At 42.6% G+C, this 23,408-nt stretch overlaps 1 protein-coding gene across 3 annotated transcripts in view; it reads right to left on the bottom strand.

The window, feature by feature from the left end:
• Window positions 1-23,408, bottom strand: part of VDAC3 (voltage dependent anion channel 3) — a 40,537-nt gene that overhangs the window by 1,641 nt on the left and 15,488 nt on the right. For all 3 annotated transcript variants that reach the window (XM_075915727.1, XM_075915728.1, XM_006113237.4), the window contains 4 exons: window positions 14,729-14,881; window positions 10,611-10,663; window positions 2,192-2,419; window positions 611-761 (listed from right to left, as the gene is read on the bottom strand). In XM_075915727.1, coding sequence (XP_075771842.1) covers window positions 611-761; window positions 2,192-2,419; window positions 10,611-10,663; window positions 14,729-14,881 — 585 coding nt within the window. The remainder of the gene's footprint in view (window positions 1-610; window positions 762-2,191; window positions 2,420-10,610; window positions 10,664-14,728; window positions 14,882-23,408) is intronic.

Raw genomic sequence — 23,408 nt, 5'->3', positions numbered from 1 at the left:
TGCCTTTTGGCTCACTGGGCTCTTACTACATTTAAAAAGGCAGAGGTGCAGTGCTGGGTCCCTGTCTGCTGAGACTCTGCCTTTTAAATGCAGTAAGAGCCGCAGTACTAGCTCCCCGCCTACCCCATTGCTGCCTCTGATATGGAGGGCAAAGAGGGGAGGGCTGCGTGTAACCGTGAGGATTAACTGATGAGCCCAGGCTCATTGGCTAACCATGTACTCAAATACATCTTCACATTCCTCATATTTTTAGGTCTGATTTTGTAAGCAAGTTGTTTAAGGGGCGTGCAAGACAAAATTCAGACTCCTGAAAGGGGTACAGTAGTCTGGAAGGATTGAGAGCCACGGCACTAGGGTGTTGTAGATTTATACCCCAGCTTGTCATACACCAACAGTCGGTAGAGAATGTCATCACAGAATGAGGCATAAGTATATTCCAGAATTCACGCACAGGTTATGACATACATTCTCCCTACAGCAAGAATTGAAAGGGGCAGCAGAAGGACAAAAGGTGACATCAGTTTAACCAATAACCACCCTGTGCCACCAATTTACAGCATTTAAGCAAACTCTAGTTGTGCTGCAAGTGCTAACCTGGTAAAATACTTACTGCAATGGAAGTATTTCCATCCAGCTGGTACTTAGTGGCAATGCCAAAACGGGTATTGTTGCTACCAGCAGTCCATGCAAGATTTACTGATGTCTCAACTTTATCATTAACCTTCTGATAGATTGAACCACCAAATTCAGTGCCGTCATTCCTGTTTGACACAGATAAAGACTGTATGAAGATTATGCTGGTACTTACACCTCCCAACACTACAAAGTTTCACCTTTCCCTCTCACAATTAGTAAGCTGCAAACAGCACTTCCCTAACAAACCTGGGGATAACCCTAACTCTGTGGGCATATTCAATCCCACGCTACTCTCAGCAGGATCCATGCCTACTTTCTCCCTAGCCAGACATCTCACTTGGGCCCTGGAGATTCTTCACCAAGAGCTGGGTTTAGCCTAGGGAATGAGGGAGCTTTCCAGGAACTGCGGTTTGAAATTTTGACAAGAGAGTTCAGCTCTTCCTTCCCAAGCCAAAAGTAGGGAGGGAAGCACATTCCATGCACAGCATAAACCAATGGGTTCAGAGGGAGCTACACGTAAGCCCTCATCAGTGAAAACAAGTCTCAATTTTGGTGAAGAAACTGACAGTGAGGAAATGCAGACAATTCCCTCCTAAAACACTGCCTCTTAAACAAATGTGGCAACGCAACTCTCATGGCATCCAGCACCAATGACAAACAGGCTACGTCTAGACTGGCAAGATTTAGCGCAAATACTCCAAACGCAAGAGTTTTTGCGTTAGAGTATTTGAGTAAGAGAGCGTCTATATAGGCATGTGCCTTTGCGCAAAAGATTTGCGTTTGCGCAAAAGCATCCGTGCCAGTGTAGACGCTCTCTTGCGTAAGAAAGCTCCGATGGCCATTTAGCCATCGGGCTTTCTTATGCAAGAAATCGATGTTACCTGTCTACACTGGTCTCTTGTGCAAGAACACTTGCGCAAGAGGACTTATCCCTGAGCGGGAGCGTATGAGTATTTGTGCAAGCAGCACTGATTTCATACAGTAGAACATCAGTGTTCTTGCGCAAATACTCGCGGCCAGTGTAGACAGGTGGGAAAATTTTGCGCAAAAGCAGCCGCTTTTGCACTAAATCTTGCCGACGTAGACATAGACGTAGTGTGTGCCAAGACTGTAATGTCGAACGGCTACTTTCACCATGGTCTAGGATTATCTAAGAGAAAAAAGGTAGCAATGTTGAATTAATCCAATTATCCCACTTGACTTTTAGAACATGTTAGTATGTGGAAGGTTCAAATTTCTTCAGTAAGAGTGCTATAACATCATATTTACTAACTTAAATCCTATAGTTACCTAATATACCCTCATTAAAAACTACCCTAATTCCAAAATGCTTTTTCCGCTACCAAATTTAGAGACACAAAACTACTCTGAACTAGTCTCAATGGAGAGCAAACTGGGAAGTGACCTACCTGGGACCGTCTCTTGGGGATGAAAATAAATGACGTAAAGCCATTTAAAACTCAGTCTGAAATCAGTCTCCTCCCCTCTCCACTCAGTATACAGTGAATGTAATTAGCAACACAGCTGGACAGGCACCTCTGGTACAAACACTTACACATTAGTATGCAGCTGGAAGTCTCCGGCCTTGTATCCTAATGCAAAGTTATTCTGAGATAGTTTAGACTTGGCTGTATCAAAAGCCATCTGATAGCCAGCAAGCCAGCCTTCGTAACCCAAAACTGCCCAGCCATGAATGGTTGGTCCAGATAGGTCAATGTCAATGTTGCAGCCTAGGTTTACATACTCCCGTTTGTAGGAGGTCTTCAATTTTCCACTCTTCTTTCTGTGAAGAAAAATATTGTTTTACTCATCCTAGCATGGGCCAGCTACATAGTATTTCTGATGTCTGCACAAAGAGCTTAATACTCATATGGCTTCAAATCTGTGAAGGGGGAGATTGCGGTAGAAATATCTACAAGCTGTTTTGTCCATGTGTTCTAATAATTAATTTACAACATAAATGCACAGAGCTAAGCACCTACTGGTGGTTTTTAAACATTTGAATGAGTATGTATATCTATATCCCATAAATAGCTATAAAATAGAGAGAAAGAATATCCATTTTAATCCTAATGTCATTTTCTTCAGGTTGTCAGCACTGTTACTGGTTAAGTACTAAGGATTATCAGTGGGGTCCTACCAAATTCATGGCCATGAAAAACCCTATACTAGAAGTATACAAAAGTATATGGTGTGTATCAAACTGGGAGTCCTAACTCAAAAGGGACTATAAAAACCCTATAAAAAGTAGGAGAGTCCCAGTATTTATCCCCTTACATCTGCATTGCCTTTAGAACCGGGCAGCTGGAGAGTGGTGGCTGCTGGCACTGTTCCAGAGCTGGCCAGACAGAGAACAGCAGTTGCAGCACAGAAATAAAGGTGACATAGGATGATTGCTACCCTTCTGCATTGCTACTGGTGAAGGTGCCACCTTCACAGAAAGGTAGCCAGAATGCAGTGGCAGCTGGGTGGGCACCGAGCTTTGAAGGCAGTGCTGCTGTCAGCAGCAGCACAGAAGTAAGGGTAGCAATACATACCATGCCACGTTTACATCTACACTGCTGCTGGGACATCATGGGATGTTCGAGCCATGTTCCTGGTCACCCCCGTCAAAATGTTTTGCCCCCATGAGGCATTGAAAAACTCTCTCATAACACTTTTCAGTAGATGGTGGCGTGCTGCACATTGGAATAGCTACCTATGGTACTCTACTCCATACATTAATGCAGTGTTTCCCAACTGGGGTTCCGTGGAATCCTGAGGTTCTGCGGACCATCATCAGGGGTTCTGCGAGAAATCGTGGAATAAATAATGCTGGGCGGGGCCTGGAGCCTCTGTCACAGCCTTCACCTCCAGCCCTGGCACTTGGCTGGCTTCTGCGCCGCTCAGCCGGGCTGCTGCACAGGAGAAAGCGGCCATTTGGGCTCCGCGAGTGAGAGGCAGGAGGAGTAGGAGAAGAGAAAGAGCGAGTGAGGCAGGAGGGGGAGGATATTTGATATTTGAGGAAAAAAAAAGATTAGATAATACAAAAAAAAAAAGACAGGAAAAATACTCCAATTTTTTTTCTTACAATGTAAGCTGACACAACAGCTATTTACAAATAAATTTTCTTGACAAAATTTAGCAGTAATTGAATTGCTCTCCCCGCTGTCAACTTTTTCTGGCCAAGCAAACATTTTCATAGGTAGAGGTTCCTCGGGATAAGAAATTATTTTAGAGGTTCCTCCACTGGAAAAAGATTGGGAATCACTGCATTAATGTAAGCAATGCTAGTAAGAATGTGCTCTGCCTACACAAGGAGTGTAGTATGAAGATTCACAATTGATTTACTTATTGCGGTTGCTATAGGTCAACTTAAGGCATCTAGATAGACTCATGTGTAGTACTGGGGAGGAGCCGGTGGTCGTGGTACATGTAGGTACCAATGACATAGAGAAGGGTAGCAGAGACGTCCTGAAGGCCAAATTTAGGCTGCTAGGAAAGAGTCTGAAATCCAGGACCTCTATGGTGGCACTCTCAGAAATGCTTCCAGTTCAACGCGCAGGGCCAGGTATGCAGGCAGAGCTTCAGAGTCTCAATGCGTGGATGAGACGATGGTGTAGGGAGTAGAGGTTTAGCTTTATAAGGAACTGGGGAAACCTTTGGGATGGAGGAGCCTATACAGGAAGGATGGGCTCCACCTAAACCAAAATGGATCCAGACTGCTGGCACTTAACATTAAAAAGGTCGCAGAGCAGTTTTTAAACTAAAAGATGGGGGAAAGCCGATTGGTGCAGAGGATCACGTAGATCGGACAGAGACATCTCTTAGAGGAGAGTCTATTGACAGAGATTCTCTAGGTTTTAGTCGGGAGGAGAGGATGGAAGAGGATAAAGTATGGGCCAGATCAGATGAAAAACATTCACATAAAAAAGAACTGACATATCAGAAAAGAGCAGACAAACAGTGACAAGTTTTTAAAGTGCTTGTACACAAACGCTAGAAGTTTAAAAAAATAAGATTGGTGAACTAGAGTGCCTCGTATTAAAGGAGGATACTGACATAATAGGCATCACAGAAACCTGGTGGAAAAAGGACAATCAATAGGACACAATCATTCCGGGATACAAAATATATCGGAAGGACAGAACAGGTCGTGCGGGTGGAGGAGTGGCCAGAGGCAGATGAGAATTTTGCGGGGCCCAGGGCAGCGGGCCCCCTTTTGACACGGCGCATGCGCAGGGCCCTATATCTGCCCCTGGGAGTGGCACTTTATGTGAAAGAAAATTTAGAATCAAATGAATCAACATGTTCCATAGAATCGCTATGGATAGTAATTCTCTGCTCTAATAAGAACATAACAGTAGGGATCTATTATCGTCCACCTGACCAGGACAGTAATAGTGACTATGAAATGCTAAGGGAGATTAGAGAGGCTATCAAAATAAAGAACAAAATAATAGTGGGGGATTTCAACTATTCCCATACTGACTGGGTTCATGTCACCTCAGGACGAGATGCAGAAACAAAATTTCTTGATACCTTAAATGACTGCTTCTTGGAGCAGCTGTTACAGGAATCCCACAAGGGGAGAGGCAATTCTCAATTTAGTCCTGAGTAGGGTGCAGGATCTGGTCCAAGAGGTAACTACAACAGGACTGCTTGAAAATAGAGAGCATAATATAATAACATTTAACATTCCTGTGGTCGGAAGAACACCTCAGCAGCCCAACACTGTGGCATTTAATTTCAAAAAGGGGAACTATGAAAAATGAGGAGATTAGTTAAACAGAAATTAAAAGGTACCGTGACTAAAGTAAAATCCCTGCAAGCTGTATGGACACTTTTCAAAGACACCATAATAGAGGCGCAACTTAAATGTATACCCCAAATTAAAAAACATATTAGAAGAACTAAAAAAGAACCACCATGGCTTAACAACCACATAAAAGAAGCAGTGAGAGATAAAAAGACATCTTTTAAAATGTGGAAGTCAAATCCTACTGAGGTAAATAGAAAGGAGCATAAACACTGCCACATTAAGTGTAAAAATGTAATAAGCCAAAAAGGAGTTTGAAGAACAGCGAGCCAAAAACTCAAAAGGTAATAAAATGTTTTTTAAGTACATCAGAAGCAGGAAGCCTGCTAAACAACCAGTGAGGCCCCTGGACGGTTAATGCACAAAAGGAGCACTTAAAGATGATAAAGTCATTGCAGAGAAACTAAATGAATTCTTTGCTTCAGTCTTCATGGCTGAGGACGTTAGGGAGATTCCCAAACCTGACTCGTCCTTCGTAGGTGACAAATCTGAGGACTTGTCACAGATTGAAGTGTCATTAGAGGAAGTTTTGGAATTAATTGATAAACTTAACAGTAACAAGTCACTGGGACCGGATGGCATTCATCCAAGAATTCTGAAAGAACTCAAATGTGAAATTGCGGAACTATTAACTATGGTTTATAATCAATCCTTTAGATCAGCTTCTGTACCCAATGACTGGAAGATAGCTAATGTAACACCAATATTTAAAAAGGGCTCTAAAAGCAATCCCGGCAATTACAGACCGTTAAGTCTAACGTCAATACCGGACAAATTAGTTGAAACAATAGTAAAGAATAAAATTGTCAGACACATAGAAAAACATAATTTGTTTGGCAAAAGTTAACATTGTTTCTGTAAAGAGAAATCATGTCTTACTAATCTATTAGAGTTCTTTGAAGGGGTCAAACAAACAAGTGGACAAGGGGGATCCAGTAGATATAGTGTACTTAGATTTCCAGAAAGCCTTTGACAAGGTTCCTCACCAAAGGCTCTTACATAAATTAAGTTGTCATGGGATAAAAGGGAAGAGCCTTTCATGGATTGAGAACTGGTTAAAAGACAGGAAACAAAGGGTAGGAATAAATGGTAAATTTTCAGAATGGAGAGGGGTAACTAGCGGTGTTCCCCAAGAGTCAGTCCTAGGACCAGCCCTATTCAACTTATTCATAAATGATCTGGAGAAAGGGGTAAACAGCGAGGTGGCAAAGTTTGTAGACAATATTAAACTGCTCAAAGTAAAGACCAAAGCAGACCATGAAGAATTTAAAAAAAGATCTCACCAAACTAAGTGATCGGGCAACAAAATGATAAATTAAATTTAATGTGGATAATTGTAAAATAATGCACATTGGAAAAAATAACCCCAACTATACATGTAATATGATGGGGGCTAATTTAGCTACAACTAATCAGGGAAGAGATCTTGGAGTCATTGTGGATAGTTCTTTGAAGACGTCCACGCAGTGTGCAGTGGCAGTCAAAAAAGCAAACAGGATGTTCGGAATCATTAAAAAAGGGATAGAGAATAAGACGGAGAATATCTTATTGCCCTTATATAAATCCATGGTACGCCCACATCCTGAATACTGCGTACAGATGTGATTTCCTCATCTCAAAAAAGATATACTGGCATTAGAAAAGGTTCAGAGAAGGGCAACTAAAATGATTAGGAGTTTGGAACGGGTCCCACATGAGGAGAGATTAAAGAGACTAGGACTTTTCAGTTTGGAAAAGAGAAGACTAAGGGGGGATATGATAGAGGTCTATAAAATCATGAGTGGTGTGGAGAAATGAATAAGGAAAAGTTATTTACTTGTTCCCATAATATAAGAACTAGGGGCCACCAAATGAAATTAATGACAGCAGGTTTAAAACAAATAAAAAGAAGTTCTTCACACAGAGCATAGTCAATCTGTGGAACTCCTTGCCTGAAGAGGTTGTGAAGGCTAAGGACTGTAACAGGGTTTAAAAGAGAAGTAGATAAATTCATGAAGGTCAAGTCCACTAATCGTTATTAGCCAGCATGGGTAAGGAATGGTGTCCCTAGCCTCCGTTTATTAGAGGATGGAGATGGATGGCAAGAGAGAGATCTCTTGATCATTATCTGTTCGATTCACTCCCTCTGGGCGTGCACCTGGCATTGGTCACTGTCGGCAGACAGAGTACTGGGCTGGATGGACCTTTGGTCTGACCCAGTGTGGCTATTTTTATGTTCTAAGTCCACCTAACTTTGCAGTGTACACTTGCCCTTACTCTTCACAATTCCTTATGCACATTAATATATGCAAAAAGTGAATGCTAAAGTATCTGTTTATCCATTACTCAAGTCAGAATTCAAATTCTAAAGGCCATAAGCCTGTCAAATACTCTTTCAACATCGCCCATCAGTCTCCTTCTTTACACCCTGGCACTTAGCCTATTCATGATTTCAGTCCCTTGGTAGAAATGATTTTTTCCAAATGCTCCCAGGCTACGTCTACACCACAAGTTTTCTCGGCAAAAAATAGGCTAATGAGGGACTCATTTGCATGTTTTCTGCTGATCCGTTTTTGCGCTAGGGGTTTTTGTGCAAAAACAAGCAGCATGGACGTTTTCTTTTTGCACAAACCCCCCCTTTTCCGCAAGATCCTTATGCCGAGAAAACTCATAGTGGAGACGTAGCCTCAGCCCTCTCTTCCATGCCCTTTCAGTGCTAGAGTGGCTGCTTCACTCCCCCCATTTTTAATTCCTTTGACCCTCTTCCCCTTCACAAGGTCCATCCTGTCAACCCTCAGTCCTGGCTCCCCTCCAACATCCACCATTGACTCACTCCTTAAATCGCCCATGTCCACTCCTGTCTCCCCTCACTGAACCTTGCTGGTTTCCCCTCCCCTCCAAGAGAAATCTGGCTAAATATAACATGATCTTTACCTTCACTTGCCTTATCTTTTCCCTTCCCCATTACTCTCCTCTTCTTTCCAGACGTTTCTCATCTGCTCTCCTTCTCTAACCCCACCACTTACCCAACGTGTTCTATGACATCTCCCGATCTCTCTTGTGCCAATGGCCATTCACTCCCTTAATCTTCAACCTTGTTTATTCTCCTCTGGCTCTTTTTCCTCACAATACAAATTCTGTAGTCTCCCCCATCCTCGAAACCCTATTTGTCAGTTTAATTATAGCCCCCAACTCCCTTTAAAGTGTAAGTTCACTGAACAGTTTACAGTCACAGTATGGAGTATCTTTCCTCCAAATCCATCAGTCTCTAATCCAGTTCTCTCCTCTCTTTCCACTCTAGTCAAAATGCTCTCGAACGATTTCTGAGCCTTGGCTAGATGGAACAGCATTTCATCCTCATACTCCATGACCTGTTAACTGCCTTCAACAATCAATCCTCCTTCTCTTCTGTAAATCTTATCCTATCTTGGCTTCGGTGACTCTGTCCTCCTATACATCTTTTCCTACCTCTCTAATTGCTTCTTCAGTGTGTAACAAGGAGGATCTTCCTCATTCCTCTCCAAGACTGTGAGGTTCACACAACTGTGTCCTTGCTCCTCTTCTTTCTCTCCCTATACGTTATATCTCAGTCATCTTATCTGCACACACAAATTCAACTTCTATTTCTATGACGACCACTCACAGACCTGCCTCCAGACTTAGTCTAAGCCTTTGTTTGGCGACAAAGAGTTAAGATCTTATGGACATCTAGTCATCAGCTCAAGCTCAACATGACATATCCTACACTTCCCCTTCCCCTCAGTGCTTTTCCCTCAAGACGGCTTTTTATCTCTACCACTGTGGACAACAGCAGCATCCTGGCTTGTCATTCAGGCATATAGCCTGGGCATCATCTCGGATATGGATCTCTCTCTAGGTCCTTATATCCAAAGTATATCTAAACCTTGGTGATTCTTGCCATGTAACATCTAAGATTTGGCCTTTTTCTAGCCACCCACTAAGCTAATAAGCTCATCCAAACTCTCATCATCCCTTATCTCAATTTCTGCACCATCCTTCTCTTCTGCAACTGCAATTTTGCCCCACCCACATCCTATATGGAAAGAACCATTCTTCTAGCCCCTCACTTCTACCATGTCACCTCTCTCTCTAAATCCATCAAATGGCTCTGTCTTAGCTATCACGAACATAACTTGCTTGTCTTCACCTTCAAGGCCCTTCTGCAACCTACCCACACTGTCCTTATCTCTCATTTGCTACTCAGATGTCACCTCCTGTCTCCAACTGCCCCCAATGCTAGCCTCCATTATATATACTTGTTAAACTTTCCAACAACCATCTATGTGCTCTCTCCCATGTTGCCCCTCATGATTCAATGGCACTCCCCATAAATATCACCAAAGCTAACTCAATATCCTCCTCCATACTGTGATGCCTACAAAAACACCTGACAATGGTTAAGTTGGTGGTGCGCTGATACCATTACTGATCATGCCACCATTGTCTGTTTCCATCGGTTGTCTTTGCCTTATACTTAGATTGTAAGCTCTTTGTAGATAGGGACTGCCTTTTTGTTCTGTCAAATTTTAGAGATGTGAACACTTAACTAGTAAGCTCTGCCCTCAACAGATGAGGCTTACTGGTTACGGTCAATCAGGGAGGGCTGGAGCAGCCCCCATCTGTTGCAGAGTTGCTGCTCCAACCAAGCCAGGCTAGATCAACCCTGCCACCATATCTGGTTAAACTTAACCATTTAACCAGTTAACTAATTAAATGGGATTTTACTTCCATAGTTTGTACAAAACCTAGCTCAGTAGGGTCATGGTCCATAACTAGAGCTCCTAGGTGCTATCATAACACAAATAATAAATACTACTAATCATAATGAGTTATATTTTTGTACTTTTCCACAATATTACAGGTATAGAAGTACCATTTCTGAATATTTTTTATTTATTACACATTTTAGATGGAAGAAAAAAATGACATCTTTTTGAGAGGAATATCATCAGATGTGTTTTATAAACCTGATACCAGCTGCATCCTTACAAATGTTCTACCAAGTTCTGCAGACTCAAACGTTCTTTATTTTTATTATCCAGAACCTGTTGGGATGCGAGAATAAAACTATGCTCATTTATCATTGATAATGAATTGAAACAACTAACTTCACATTTGGACATTTATTTAATCCAACTCTAGGAATCTATAGACAAAACTGAAGGAGGATATTTACCCTGTGTTTGGTACAAATATGGTGTCAAGAGTCAACTTCAATCCCTCAGCTAACTGCAAAGAAAAAAAAAGGGGGTTAGATTATCAGAGCTCTTTCTATTGTAACAGAAGATTGGTTTTATATTCTCTTACCTTAGTAGAATTCCCATCTCCTCTTCTTGTCTGAATAGAAGATTAATCATAGAACATAAAGGTCTATCGCATATTTTGTACAAAAAGTAATTTGCAGGTACAACTACATATCAACGATTTAGTCTGAGTGAATGCAGCAAGTAACTTCACTAATATTCCCCATTTCCTGATGGCAAAGTGGCAGGTATCTTAAAAATATGTAAATAGAGTACAAGAATGGCCACACTAGGTCAGACTATTGGCAGCTTCTGACAGTGGCCAATGCCAGGTGCTTCAGAAGGAATCAACAGAACAGGTAATCAAGCGATCTATTCCCAACTTCTGACAAACTAAGAACAAGGACACCATCCCTCCCCATCCAAATAATCACTGATAGACCTGAATTACTTTTTAAAATTGGGCTGTATACAAAATCCTCTAGCAAAGAGTTCACACAACACAGTGAACTTGTAGAAGAAATACTTGCTTTTGTTTTAAACCTGCTGCCTAATAATTTCATTAGGTGATTACCCCTAATTCTTGGGTTATGAAGAAATAACACTTCCTTATTTACTTTTTCATAGACCGCTGTAACATTTCCCTGCCTTAATTGTCTCTTTCACAAAATGAAATGTTCCAGTCTTATTAAATCTATCCCATGCAAAAACTCTGGTCTGGAAACATCTGTAAGCTGAAACTATTTTAGTTAGCCACATGTCCACTTTTAATGGGTGTGTCCAAGTTTCTCGTGGTCCCATAAAGTTTACACTCACAGTGGGGAACCTAAGGCCCAGGGGCTGGACGCAGCCCTAGCCTCCCTGGGTTCAGTCCCTGAGGTATGGACCCTTCCCCCAGCATTGGGAAGCCTGGGTTGGCATTCCAGCCCCCCAGCATGACTGGAGCACATAAAATCTACTAGCATGGGCTCCCCCACTTTGGTATGCAAGGGGACTGTCTCCTTCTCAATCCGGGGTCACATCAGTGGGGGTTTTTTTCCCCCTCCTCCTCATTTGTGTGCAGCCCCCCCAACTGAGTTTTCTGTGGGTCAGCAGCACCTTACTCAAAAAAGGTTCCCCACCCTTGGTTTACAGCAGGGGTGGACAAAAGGGCCTTTGTGGGTTGCATCTGGCCCACCATGCAAACTGAGGGGCAGGATGGGAGGATACTTCACACACTCACCCCCAGGCCAATCAGGGCTTAAGGGCGGGGAGAGCATATGATGTCTCCTCCCACCCTGCAAGGGGCTCAGCACTTGAAGTTATACACAAGCTGCTGCTCAGTTTGTGGTTCACTCTAAGCATGGTGCTTCCTTGCAGGGCGGGGGCAGGGAGAAAGAGACTTCACACATTCCCCCCTGCCCAGGCCCTGACTGACCTGCAGACAGCAGGGGGGAGCACATGAAGTCTTCTCCCACTGCAAGGGGCACAGGTACCTAGAGGGAACCACCAGCTATTCAGAACAGCTGGTGCTTCTCTCTGGGAGGAGGGGGAGAAGGCTGAGTGCTCTCCCACTCCCAGACCAATCAGGGTCCATGGGTAGGGAAGCATGCAAGTATCCTGGCCCCATGCCTTCCGCCTGAGGCCCCGCCCTTTCCAGGGCAGCCCAAGGCCACTTAAAAAAATTTCTGAAGTGGCTCCTGGTCAAAAATTATTGCTCTGCCTCCTCAAAGACAGATATACAGATCAAGATCTACATGAGTGATCAAGTGTGCAGCCCCCTACTGTGTGTAGGCAGGAGAGGGTGTCAGAATTTTTTCTGCCTGCAGCACCAAACAGACACTGCAAGCTTGATTTTAGTTGCAAACATGTCTTTTCGATTTTCACCCAAAATTAACGTAACATTCTACAAAATATTTGAATTCACTGGATGCAGTTTTCAAGCATTATTGCATTGCAAAGAGAAACATTGAGCCGAGCGTAGGACCTTGCTGTGGTTGGCCAACTAATACATTTTGACTAACCTTTATTTGCACTCATAGACCTATTCAGTAAAAACTGCTTACGTATTTTGTACAGCTGGTAGGAACCCTGGAAGCTCCATATTCACCACCATCATAATTATGTTTTACAAAAAGAAAGGCAGTTGTAAAGTATTTTAAAAGTTTTGATCTGTTTAACATTACTATTCTGTTGGATTATCTGTGCTATCATTGTATGTAAAGTTCAGGTCTTCAGTGTTTATTACTCAAATACACTATGAGGTTGGAACACCCACCACCAGCCTTTTAGGTACAACAATGGAGTAGCCAGACAGTGTTAATGGCTCCTCAAAACCAACTGAAAAAAGAATCCTCTATCCTAGAAATGTTTTGGAGGAGACATGTATGCCATGGAGGTGGATTAACCTTACCTAGCAGCAAAGATCTTTCCAGCAGGCTGGAAAATGTAAAAAGGGAAGTGACATCACATACCTACTTCCCATCCTCCTTAACCCCCTCCCCCCCCCCCCCCCAGCTCAACATCTGGAAGAAACATCTGGAGGACAAGACTTTGAATGGGAAGGAGGTGGTCTCAGGATAGGAAAGAGTCCCAGTCTGAGTAATGACAAACTGAAAACTGTTTTTACCATCTACACTGCTTGATTCAAATCCTGTTTAGTTTGCAGAACTTACTTTACTCACATAACCAACTTTGGACTCTCTTAAAATCTATGTTTCTGTAGTTAATAACTCTTTTACATTTTACTTAAAACAATGTGTTTTGTTTGAAGTGCTTGGGAAATAACTCTGTTTACAAAGGCTAGTGTGTGGTCTCTTCCCATTGAGGGAGAGGTGGACTGGGTAATGAACTTATACACTGCTCAGTGAACCTATTTGTCAGGCTTTGGACCAATACAACATGATACTGTCCTAGGGTGCAAGGTTGAGGAGCTGAGAGGAAGTGACTGGAGCCTTCCTACTGATGGTTCATGAAAGACTGGAAGAGCACTGATGTAACTCAATTGGGTGGATGTCTGTGTAAGTGCAGTATATGCCAGAGGTTTGTGCCTTGACACAGCATAAGAGTGTAAGTAGCAGCCCAGGTTGATGGGACAGAGGGCTCAGCAGTCCCACAGTCCAGGTTACATCCTGGGGTCTTGTCACAAACAGCATGCGTCCATGACACTGTTAATCTCTGTTTGTTTTAACAAGGGAAAGAAGAATAGTTCATAGCTTGGCCATAATGCATTTAACTATAATTTTTAGCTCGATAGCTTCTGAGTGATTCTTCTTGAATTACAATTCTATTGAATTACAGTTAGTTTACTGCATTTCGTGTCATAGTAGTATACAGAAAAAAAGTTAAGATTTGGAAGTAATTCAGTGTTTGCAATTTACATGCTTTGGTGGCTTTTCCAGATCTACAGATTTGTCTAGTCTGTGTGCACATTAAAAATTCTCAACTACTGTTGTCTTCAGCTATCCACCTCGTGCTATTTACAACAGCAACCAGCTCCATCAGAAGAACTTAGAGGCAAAGAACATGCACTTTGCACAACCTATAATAAAAAGTGCATCTATCACTTCTTGCAATATTTATTTTTGTAATGTAAGTTAGTAAGTATATAGGGGCAAATTTCAGTACAAACCGATTGGGATAACTGTGTCATCACTGAGATTAAATTTAAAATCTGGTTTAGGTCTTAAATGAAAATCAAGGACTCTTCTAGTCCTTAACGGATATATTTACAGATTAGAAAATTTATTAAAATACAATATAAATATACTGAATGCCCATCTGCAATAGCAGTCAGACTGCAAGTCTGGATTATGATATAAAGTATTGTGAAAGGACATTTGTATAGCTTTGCCTGTCTGCCCTACATATCAACCTTTAAGAACATCAAATTCAGAAACAAAGTTATATGAAATCTCCTACAGACTGTACAAAAAGAATGATTTAAGGTATTCTTTGTGCTGGATTTTAGTTTAATTTAACACAGCTCTTCAATAATTTATATCTTCCATTGGTTTCTTCTCAACAAAGTGTTTTTACTTCACTCGATTTCACGATCCCCACTTTATCTTACCTTATCCTCCATGGACACCTCTGTCCCCAGGGTGTTGTCTGTGTTCCATTTCTGGGTGAATGTAAGCCCATAGTCCTTGATCTTATATTTGGTCTCTAGACTGCCTGAGGCCTTGCCTGTGTCTGTGTTGGAGGAACCAGTAGTAGTAAACTCCTGAAAAAAACCCACCAAACTAGAATTAGTGCACGTTACTTAAGCAATTTTATTCCTCTGAACCAGTGCTTCTCAACTTTCTGAATAAAGTCCTCCTCATCCCATTTTTAAATTTGAAGCACACTCCACGCAAAATGTGATTTTCTAATGTAATGTAGATGAAACTATGGACATTAATACACCAATTGAACTAGAACTAACTAACATAAAAAAAACAAGTAGTCTCGTAGCACCTTAGAGACTAATAAAAATATATGTGTACTCATTTTAAAAGTTACAGACTAACACAGCTACCTAATTAAAATCAATCCATTGACCCCATTTTCTAACTTTGCGTAGATTAGGAAGCCTTTTAAAAGCACATACCTTAATATCCACAAAATTTTTCAAGGTAGTATCTCAATTTCAGCACACAGTGCTAGAGAGCATTGCAAACCCCTTGTGCCATGTCACAATACTACTCACTGAGGCCTTGTCTGCAAAACTGTGGGCTGTTGACCAAAGTTACACAACTTCAGCTATGTGAATAACATAGCTAATGTCAACAAACTTAGGTCTGCTTACAGAGGTATCTTCACAGTGGTAAATGAAGAAACTAACTCTCTCCCGTCTATTATGTTTATTGATCACTGTTCATCAATCCAGTCCGTAGTGAAGACATGTCCTCAAATTTACTCTTCTGTCATGAAAGAGGGTGGTTGGCAAAATCTGAATGGATTGTATTGCAACCCCATGACTGAGTGGGAAGCCTTGTTGAGCACCCCTCGAAAATTTGAGAACAGAAGAATGTGCATATTCGGTCCATCCAGCCCAGAATTTCCTGTCTTCCAGAAATGATCAATGCAAGAAGCTATGGAGGGTTTGAACACGGCTGGGGAATTATCAAGTGAGCCCAGCATGTGGCAGTCAGATATTTGGGGATACTCAGAACATGGGGTTGTGTCCCCGACCCTCTTGGTTAATACCTAACGATGGTCCTACTCTCCATGACCTAATCTAATTTTTTACTGAACCAGTTATACTTTTGGCCTTCACAACATCCCCTGCCAGCGAGTTCCACAGGTTGGCTGTGCTTTCTGTTAAGAACTAGCTAGAGACATAAAGGGTCACAAGACAACATTCTATAAATATATCAGAAGCAAGAGGAAGACCGAGGACAGGGTTGGCCCACAGTGAGGAGGGAGAAACAATAACAGGAAACTATAAAATGGCAGAGGTGCTTAATGACTTGTTTCAGTCTTCACTAAGAAGTCTGATGAAGGAATGCCTAACATTGTGAATCCTAGTGGGAATGAGGTAGGTTTAGAAGATAAAATAAAAAACGAACAAGTTAAAAATTACTTAGAAAAGTTAGATGTCTGCAAGTCACCAGGTCTTGATGAAATGCATCCTAGAATACTATAGAGGAGGTATCTGAGCCTCTAGCTATCATCTTTGAAAAATCATGGAAGACAGGAGAGATTCCAGAAGACTGTAAAAGGGCAAATCTAGTGCCCATCTATAAAAAGGGAAATAAGAACAACCCAGGAAACTACAGAACAGTCAGTTTAACTTCTGTGCTAGGAAAGACAATGGAGCAAGTAATCAAGGAAATTCATCTGCAAATATCTGGAAGTAAATAAAGTGACAGGTAACAGCCAGCAAGAATTTGTAAAGAACAAATCATGTCAAACCAATCTGATAGCTTTCTTTGATAGAATAACAAGTCTTGTGGATAAGGGAGAAGCGGTGGTATACCTAGACATTAGTAAGGCATTTGATACAGCCTCACATGATCTTATCAATATACTAGGCAAATATAACTTAGATGGGGCTACTATAAGGTAGGTGCATAACTGGCTGGATAACTGTTCTCAGAGACAGTTGCATCCTTTGGTATATATGGTGTGACTATTTTCTTCCACTATTTGATCTGAGGAAGTGGGTCTGGCCCACGAAAGATCATCTAATAAACCATCTTGTTAGTCTTTAAAGTGCTACATTGTCCTGCATTTTGTTCTCAGAGAGTATTTATTAATGGTTCACACTCATGCTGGAAGAGCATAACAAGTGGGGTTCCACAGGGGGTCTGTTTTGGGACAGGTTCTATTCAATATCTTTATCAACAATTTAGATATTGGCATAGAGAGTATGCTTATTACGTTTGCAGATGATACCAAGCTGGGAGGGGTTGTAACAGCTTTGGAGGATAAGGTCATAATTCAAAATGATCTGGACAAACTGGAGAAATGGTCTGAGATAAATAAGATGAAGTTTAACAAGAACAAATGCAAAGTATTCCACTTAGGAAGAAACAATCAGCTTCACATATACAGACTGGGAAGCGATTGTCTAGGAAGGAATACTGCTGAAAGGGATCTAGGAGTCATAGTGGACCACAAGCTAAATAGGAGTCAACAGTGTGATGCTGGGGGGGGGAGGGGGAAGGAAGGGGTAGGCAAACATTATTCTGGGATGCATTGACAGGAGTGTTGTGAGCAAGACTTCTTGGAGTGAGGTTGAGATGGAAATAGGCGACAGAAGTGTTAAGAGTCTCTGGGTTAGGCTAAAAAGGATCAAAAACAAAGGTCATGTCATGCTAGGAGTCTACTACAGGCCACCTACCCAGGTGGAAGAAGTGGATGAGGCTTTTTTTAAACAACTAACAAAATCATCCAAAGCCCAAGATTTGGTGGTGATGGGGGACTTCAACTATCCAGATATATGTTGGGAAAATAACACTGCAGGGCACAGACTATCCAATAATTTCTTGGATGGCATTGGAGACAACTTTTTATTTCAGAAAGTTGAAAAAGCTACTGGGGGAAGCTATTCTAGATTTGATCCTAACAAATAGGGAGGAACTGGTTGAGAATTTGAAAGTGGAAGGCAGCTTGGGTGAAAGTGATCATGAAATTATAGAGTTCACAATTCTAAGGAAGGGTAGAAGGGAGAACAGCAAAATAGAGACAATGGATTTCAGGAAGGCGGATTTTGGTAAGCTCAGAGAGCTGATAGGTAAGGTCCCATGGGAATTGAGACTGAGGGGAAAAACAACTGAGGAGAGTTGGCAGTTTTTCAAAGGGACATTGTTAAGGGCCCAAAAGCAAGCTATTCCGATGTGTTGGAAAGATAGAAAATATGGCAAAAGACCACATTGGCTTAACCACGAGATCTGGCATGATCTAAAAATAAAAAAGGAGTCATATAAAAAATGGAAAGTAGGACAAATTACAAAGGATGAATATAGGCAAACAGCACAGGAATGCAGGGGCAAGATTAGAAAGGCAAAGGCACAGAATGAGCTCAAACTAGCTATGGGAATAAAGGGAAACAAGACTTTTTATAAATACATTAGAAGCAAGAGGAAGACCAAGGAGAGGGTAGGCCCACTGGTCAGTGAGGAGGGAGAAACAGTAACAGGAAACTCGGAAATGGCAGAGATGCTCAATGACTTCTTTGTTTAGGTCTTCACCGAGAAGTCTGTAGGAATGCCTAACATAGTGAATGCTAGTGGGAAGGGGGTAGTTTTAGAAGCTAAAATAAAAAAAGAACAAGTCAAAAATCACCTAGAAAAGTTAGATGCCTGCAAGTCACCAGGGCCTGATGAAATGCATCCCAGGATACTCAAGGAGCTGATAGAGGAGGTATCTGAGCCTCTAGCTATCATCCTTGGAAAATCATGGGAGACAGGAGAGATTCCAGAGGACTGGAAAAGGGCAAATCTAGTGCCCATCTATAAAAAGGGAAATAAGAACAAGCCAGGAAACTACAGAGCAGTTAGTTTAATTTCTGTGCCAGGGAAGATAATGGAGCAAGTAATTAGGGAAATACAGTAAACTTCTGATAATCCGGCACCTTTAGGACCCAGGGGGTGCCGGATTATCAGATATGCCGGACTATCAGAAGGGGCGGCTATGAGGGGTCTGGAGTGGGGTGGGAGGGGATGCCACCACAGACCCCCATAGCCCCCCCTTACAATCGTCCGGCTCTGCCCCAGGTGTCCCTGATTCAGCTGCTGCTGGTCAGTTTCAGCAGCAGCTGAATCGGGGATGCCTGCAATAGAGCAGCCGGGGTGCTGCCGGGTTGGTCCCGCAGCGCTGAGGGGTGGCGCTAGGGCACCAACCCAGCAGCACTCCAGCTGCTCTTGGGGACGCCTGGGGCAGAGCAGCTGGAGTGCTGCCGGGTTGGTCCCGCAGTGCCAAAGGACGGCGCTGTGGGACCAACCCGGCAGGACCCCAGCTGCTCTGCCCCATGGGTCCCCAAGTCAGCCGCTGCTGAAACAGATCAGCGGCTGATTCCAGGAAGCCCAGGGCAGAGCAGTACAATAAATTCCAGGAAACTCATACTTGGACAGTTGTGAATTGCCAGACAGAAATATATTTTTATTAGTACTAGGAATAAGCAATTAGTCGACTACCCAATAAGCATTTGCTTATTGGGTAGTCAAGTAGGATCTCGACTAATTGCTTCCCCTCACTTGCTGCCTCTTTCAAAGAGAGGCAGCAAAGGGGACAGCACAAGCTGGTGCTGGGGGGAGCTGACTAACAGCTGCTGCCCCACCCCAGCATCGTCTCTGCCAGGGGCAGCGGGGAAATGGTGCGAGCAGGGACTGAAACTGTCTTCTCCCTTTGGAATGGACAGGGGACTGCTTTGTTCCCCCACTGGCGTGGGTTCCCTGCTGCCTCTCTCCTTCTGAAATATACAAGAGCTGCTACTGTAATTTCGAAGGGAGAGGCATAGTGGGATAGTGAGCGCTCCCCCTTATTGACTAATCAGGTAGTTGATGGAAATTCCATTGATTACTCGATTAGATGATTAATCGAAATTTTGCATATTGTGATAGGTACTGACTTGGTATGTTAGACAGCCTTTGCTTTCTGATGATTATACCATTGTGCAACAGCAAAAAACTGTCATTAAATCTATTCAGAAAGCAAAGGTAAATACAGGATCAAGATCAGAAAGCTGACTTCTGTGGTTTACTAGCCGTTAAGCATTTTTCAAGCTCCAAATGAAAGTACACAAATGTCTGATCTGTCACTTCTGTGAGTACATTTAAAGAGATCTATAACTGACTTAAAAAAAAAATCTCTCATTTGATCTTAATGTAGATCAATCAAAGAGGCTGAACAGATTTCTAAGATCAAGAACAAGATTCCTAGTGCCCCTTTCACTAAACATGGTGAAGGAAAGATACCTGCTGTCATATGATCAAAAGCAGAAGTATTTTCCTAGCAGCTAGAACTGGATCTCCTTCTGAGAGAGGGCAGCGCAGTGTCAACATTTGTTACCATTCATCTCCAGACTGTCAAAAGCACAGTTCTGATTGGATGATGTCCCATGAGGGCATTTCTGAAATCCTCTGCCTCAGAATGCCTGACTGGCTTAATTTCATATATTAGTCTGATTCGATCCTCAAGTTTAACTTCTTATCTGACCTTTCAGCTCACTGTGGCAGACATCTTAGAAAAACATCAGACATTTAATTTATTAAGACATTAAACCAGTTGTGCTGTATGAAGCAACAATCTCTAAAACAAGTCTTGGAGGGAATGAAAGTTGTTTATGAACATTCTACCTCTCAAACAAAGAAAATTCAACACATGGTAAAGTTACTTGCAGTTCTATCAAGACAGAGTGCAGCTTCCATGGGTACATCCCTCATTTTGGCTGCAAATACCTCCATCTCACACAAAGCCTCCTGTTCTTTTGTTGTTAATGCAAAATACTGGTATTAGAAATGCTAATCAGGATGCTGAAGTAACAGAAAATTGTATTTATACCACCTCATTTCCAGATTCCTTCCCCGCTATTTTTGTTGTGTTTCTATGGTTAACAGAAATTTTAAATACACGTTGCACCTCCCAAAACTGGGACTCTGCTGGACCATGGATGTTTCTGAATGACAGTGCCCTGGGACAGGAGTGCCAGTAGCTGAGAGTCCCGCACATGGCAAGGCTAGTGGTAGCAGGGTTGGAGGCTTCAGCAGCCCAGTGGCATTAGCAGGGCAGGAGCAATCTGGCAACTCCATGCATGTCAGTCTGACAAAGGGGCTGTGCCACAGCAGCCCAATTGGGGCTGCATCCTGGCCCGGCAGCAGAAAAAGAGTTGCGGCAGCCCAGCTGGCAGTAAGGCGGGGTGATGGGAGCCCAACAGGGAAAACCCGTCAGGGGCTGTGGCAGTGGAGCTGGGGTCACGGCCAATGATCAAGCTAGCGCTGCAGTAGGCTGGCAGCATGGCTGGTGCTGCTGCGGCAACCTGGCTTAGACCAGGGCAGCACAGTCAAGGCCACATGCCACCTAGCACTGGGGCTGGGGCTGGGGCTGCATGCTGCCATTCCGATGCTGGGGCAGCCCTGTTGCCTGACCAGCAGTGGGGCCGAGGAGAGAGGCAGCAGGCTGAGGGGGACCGTGGCAGAGGACCTTTCCTGGTCTGGCAAATTCCCTCATCCAGGACCTCTCAGGTCCTGAGGGTGCTGGACCAGGGAGGTCCAACCTGTATTTGTGTTGTACAATGGGATTACAGCAGTGTACAAGTTATGCACACAGGAATGCTTCATGTCCATTACCATTTTTCCTTCACCTCAGAGTAGGAATGTCAGTGTGTGTCACAATTCAGAGCAAAGTAGGGAAACCCCATTAGAAAATGACAAGAAGAAAAAAAATACACAAGAACAATCACTATTCTTACCAGCTGAATAAGAAGCCAAAACCAAAGTTGCATGGAAAGAGGAGAAAACATTTGAGATATTAAGGATTTTCATCAATCAGCAAACACTCAGATTTGGATGCTCTCTGTATACGTTCAGGTGTTTATTTAACAGTCTCAGTAAAATATTCTTAGCATTTGAAAATTACAGTGCATTGACAAACAAATTGACTAAAAAACCTAAGTTTCTTACTTCATAGCTATTTCAGATATTTAAATAAATAAAACCTTGCATTTCCCCATTTCTTTGCTATCTCATTATAGCAATTCACTTGACTGCAACAAACTACAATGTTACAAGCTACCTGCTGTTATAAAAATAAATTAAGCATTTGTGTGGTATGAATGCACAACCAGAAAGAGCTAAAGCAAATATGGGCATGGAAGAGGTTGAAAGTAATGAGACTGAAGCAAGCATAAATGGCACAGGAGAGCACCACACTGTGCAAGGATAAGTGTGCCTAATGGGGAGGATACTCTCGAGGTAAAAATATGGATTCTATTTTTTGCTCTGCCAGGCTTCCTACAAGACCATGGTGAAGTCCGTCACTTAAAATCAGTTTCCCCTTCTGTAAAACGGGGATTATGATATTTTGTACTTTGCAGCGGTCTTATGAGATTTAATTCAGAAATGCATGTAAAATGCCGTCAAAGGCTTGCTACAGAAATGCTGTGCTTTATTATTAAGCTTCGCAGCATAAGCTTGAAGGAGCAGGGCTCAACCCATTTTAAACACAACTGGAAAGGCAAGCCCAAATGCAATAAAACTAGTTGAATGAAGGTCAATTACATCCCCCACATCACCAATAAGAACATAAGAACGGCTGTACTGGGTCAGACCAAAGGTCCATCTAGCCCAGTAGTCTGTCTGCCGACAGTGGCCAGCACCAGGTGCCTCAGAGGGTGGACGGAAGACAATGATCAAGCGATTTGTCTCCTGCCATCCTTCTCCAGCCTCTGACAAGCAGAGGCCAGGGATACCACTTCTATACCCTGGCTAATAGCCATTTATGGACCTAACCTCCATGAAATTATCTAGCTTCTCTTTAAACTCTGTTATAGTCCTAGCCTTCACAGCCTCCTCTGGCAAGGAGTTCCACAGGTTGACTACACGCTGTCTGAAGAAGAACTTTCTTTTATTAGTTCTAAACCTGCTACCCATTAATTTCATTTGGTGTCCTCTAGTTCTTCTATTATGGGAACTAATAAATAACTTTTCTTTATCTGCCCTCTCCACACCACTCATGATTTTATAGACCTCTATCATATTCACCCTCAGTCTACCCTTTTCTAAACTGAAAAGTCCCAGTCACTTTAACCTCTCCTCATATGGGACCCGTTCCAAACCCCCAATCATTTTAGTTGCCCTTTTCTGAACCCTTTGCAAGGCCAAAATATCTTTTTTGAGGTGAGAAGACCACATCTGTATACAGTATTCAAGATGTGGGCGTACCATAGTTTTATACAGGGGCAGTAAGATATTCTGGGTCTTATTTTCTATCCCTTTCTTAATAATTCCTAGCATCCTATTTGCCTTTTTGACCATCACTGCACACTAGAGGGCTCTAGAGGCGATCCTGGCAATTACAGACCGGTAAGTCTAACTTCAGTACCGGGCAAATTAGTCGAAACAATAGTAAAGAATAAAATTGTGAAGCATGTAGAAGAACATAATTTGTTGGACAAAAGTCAACATGGTTTCTGTAAAGGGAAATCCTGTCTTACTAATCTGTTAGAGTTCTTTGAAGGGGTTAACAAACATGCGGACAAGGGGGATCCAGTAGATATAGTATACTTGGATTTTCAGAAAGCCTTTGACAAGGTCCCTCACCAAAGG

Source organism: Pelodiscus sinensis, unplaced genomic scaffold (assembly GCF_049634645.1).
Source record: "Pelodiscus sinensis isolate JC-2024 unplaced genomic scaffold, ASM4963464v1 ctg75, whole genome shotgun sequence".
Lineage (NCBI taxonomy): Eukaryota > Metazoa > Chordata > Testudines > Trionychidae > Pelodiscus > Pelodiscus sinensis.
This window is presented reverse-complemented; position numbering and strand designations above follow the sequence as displayed.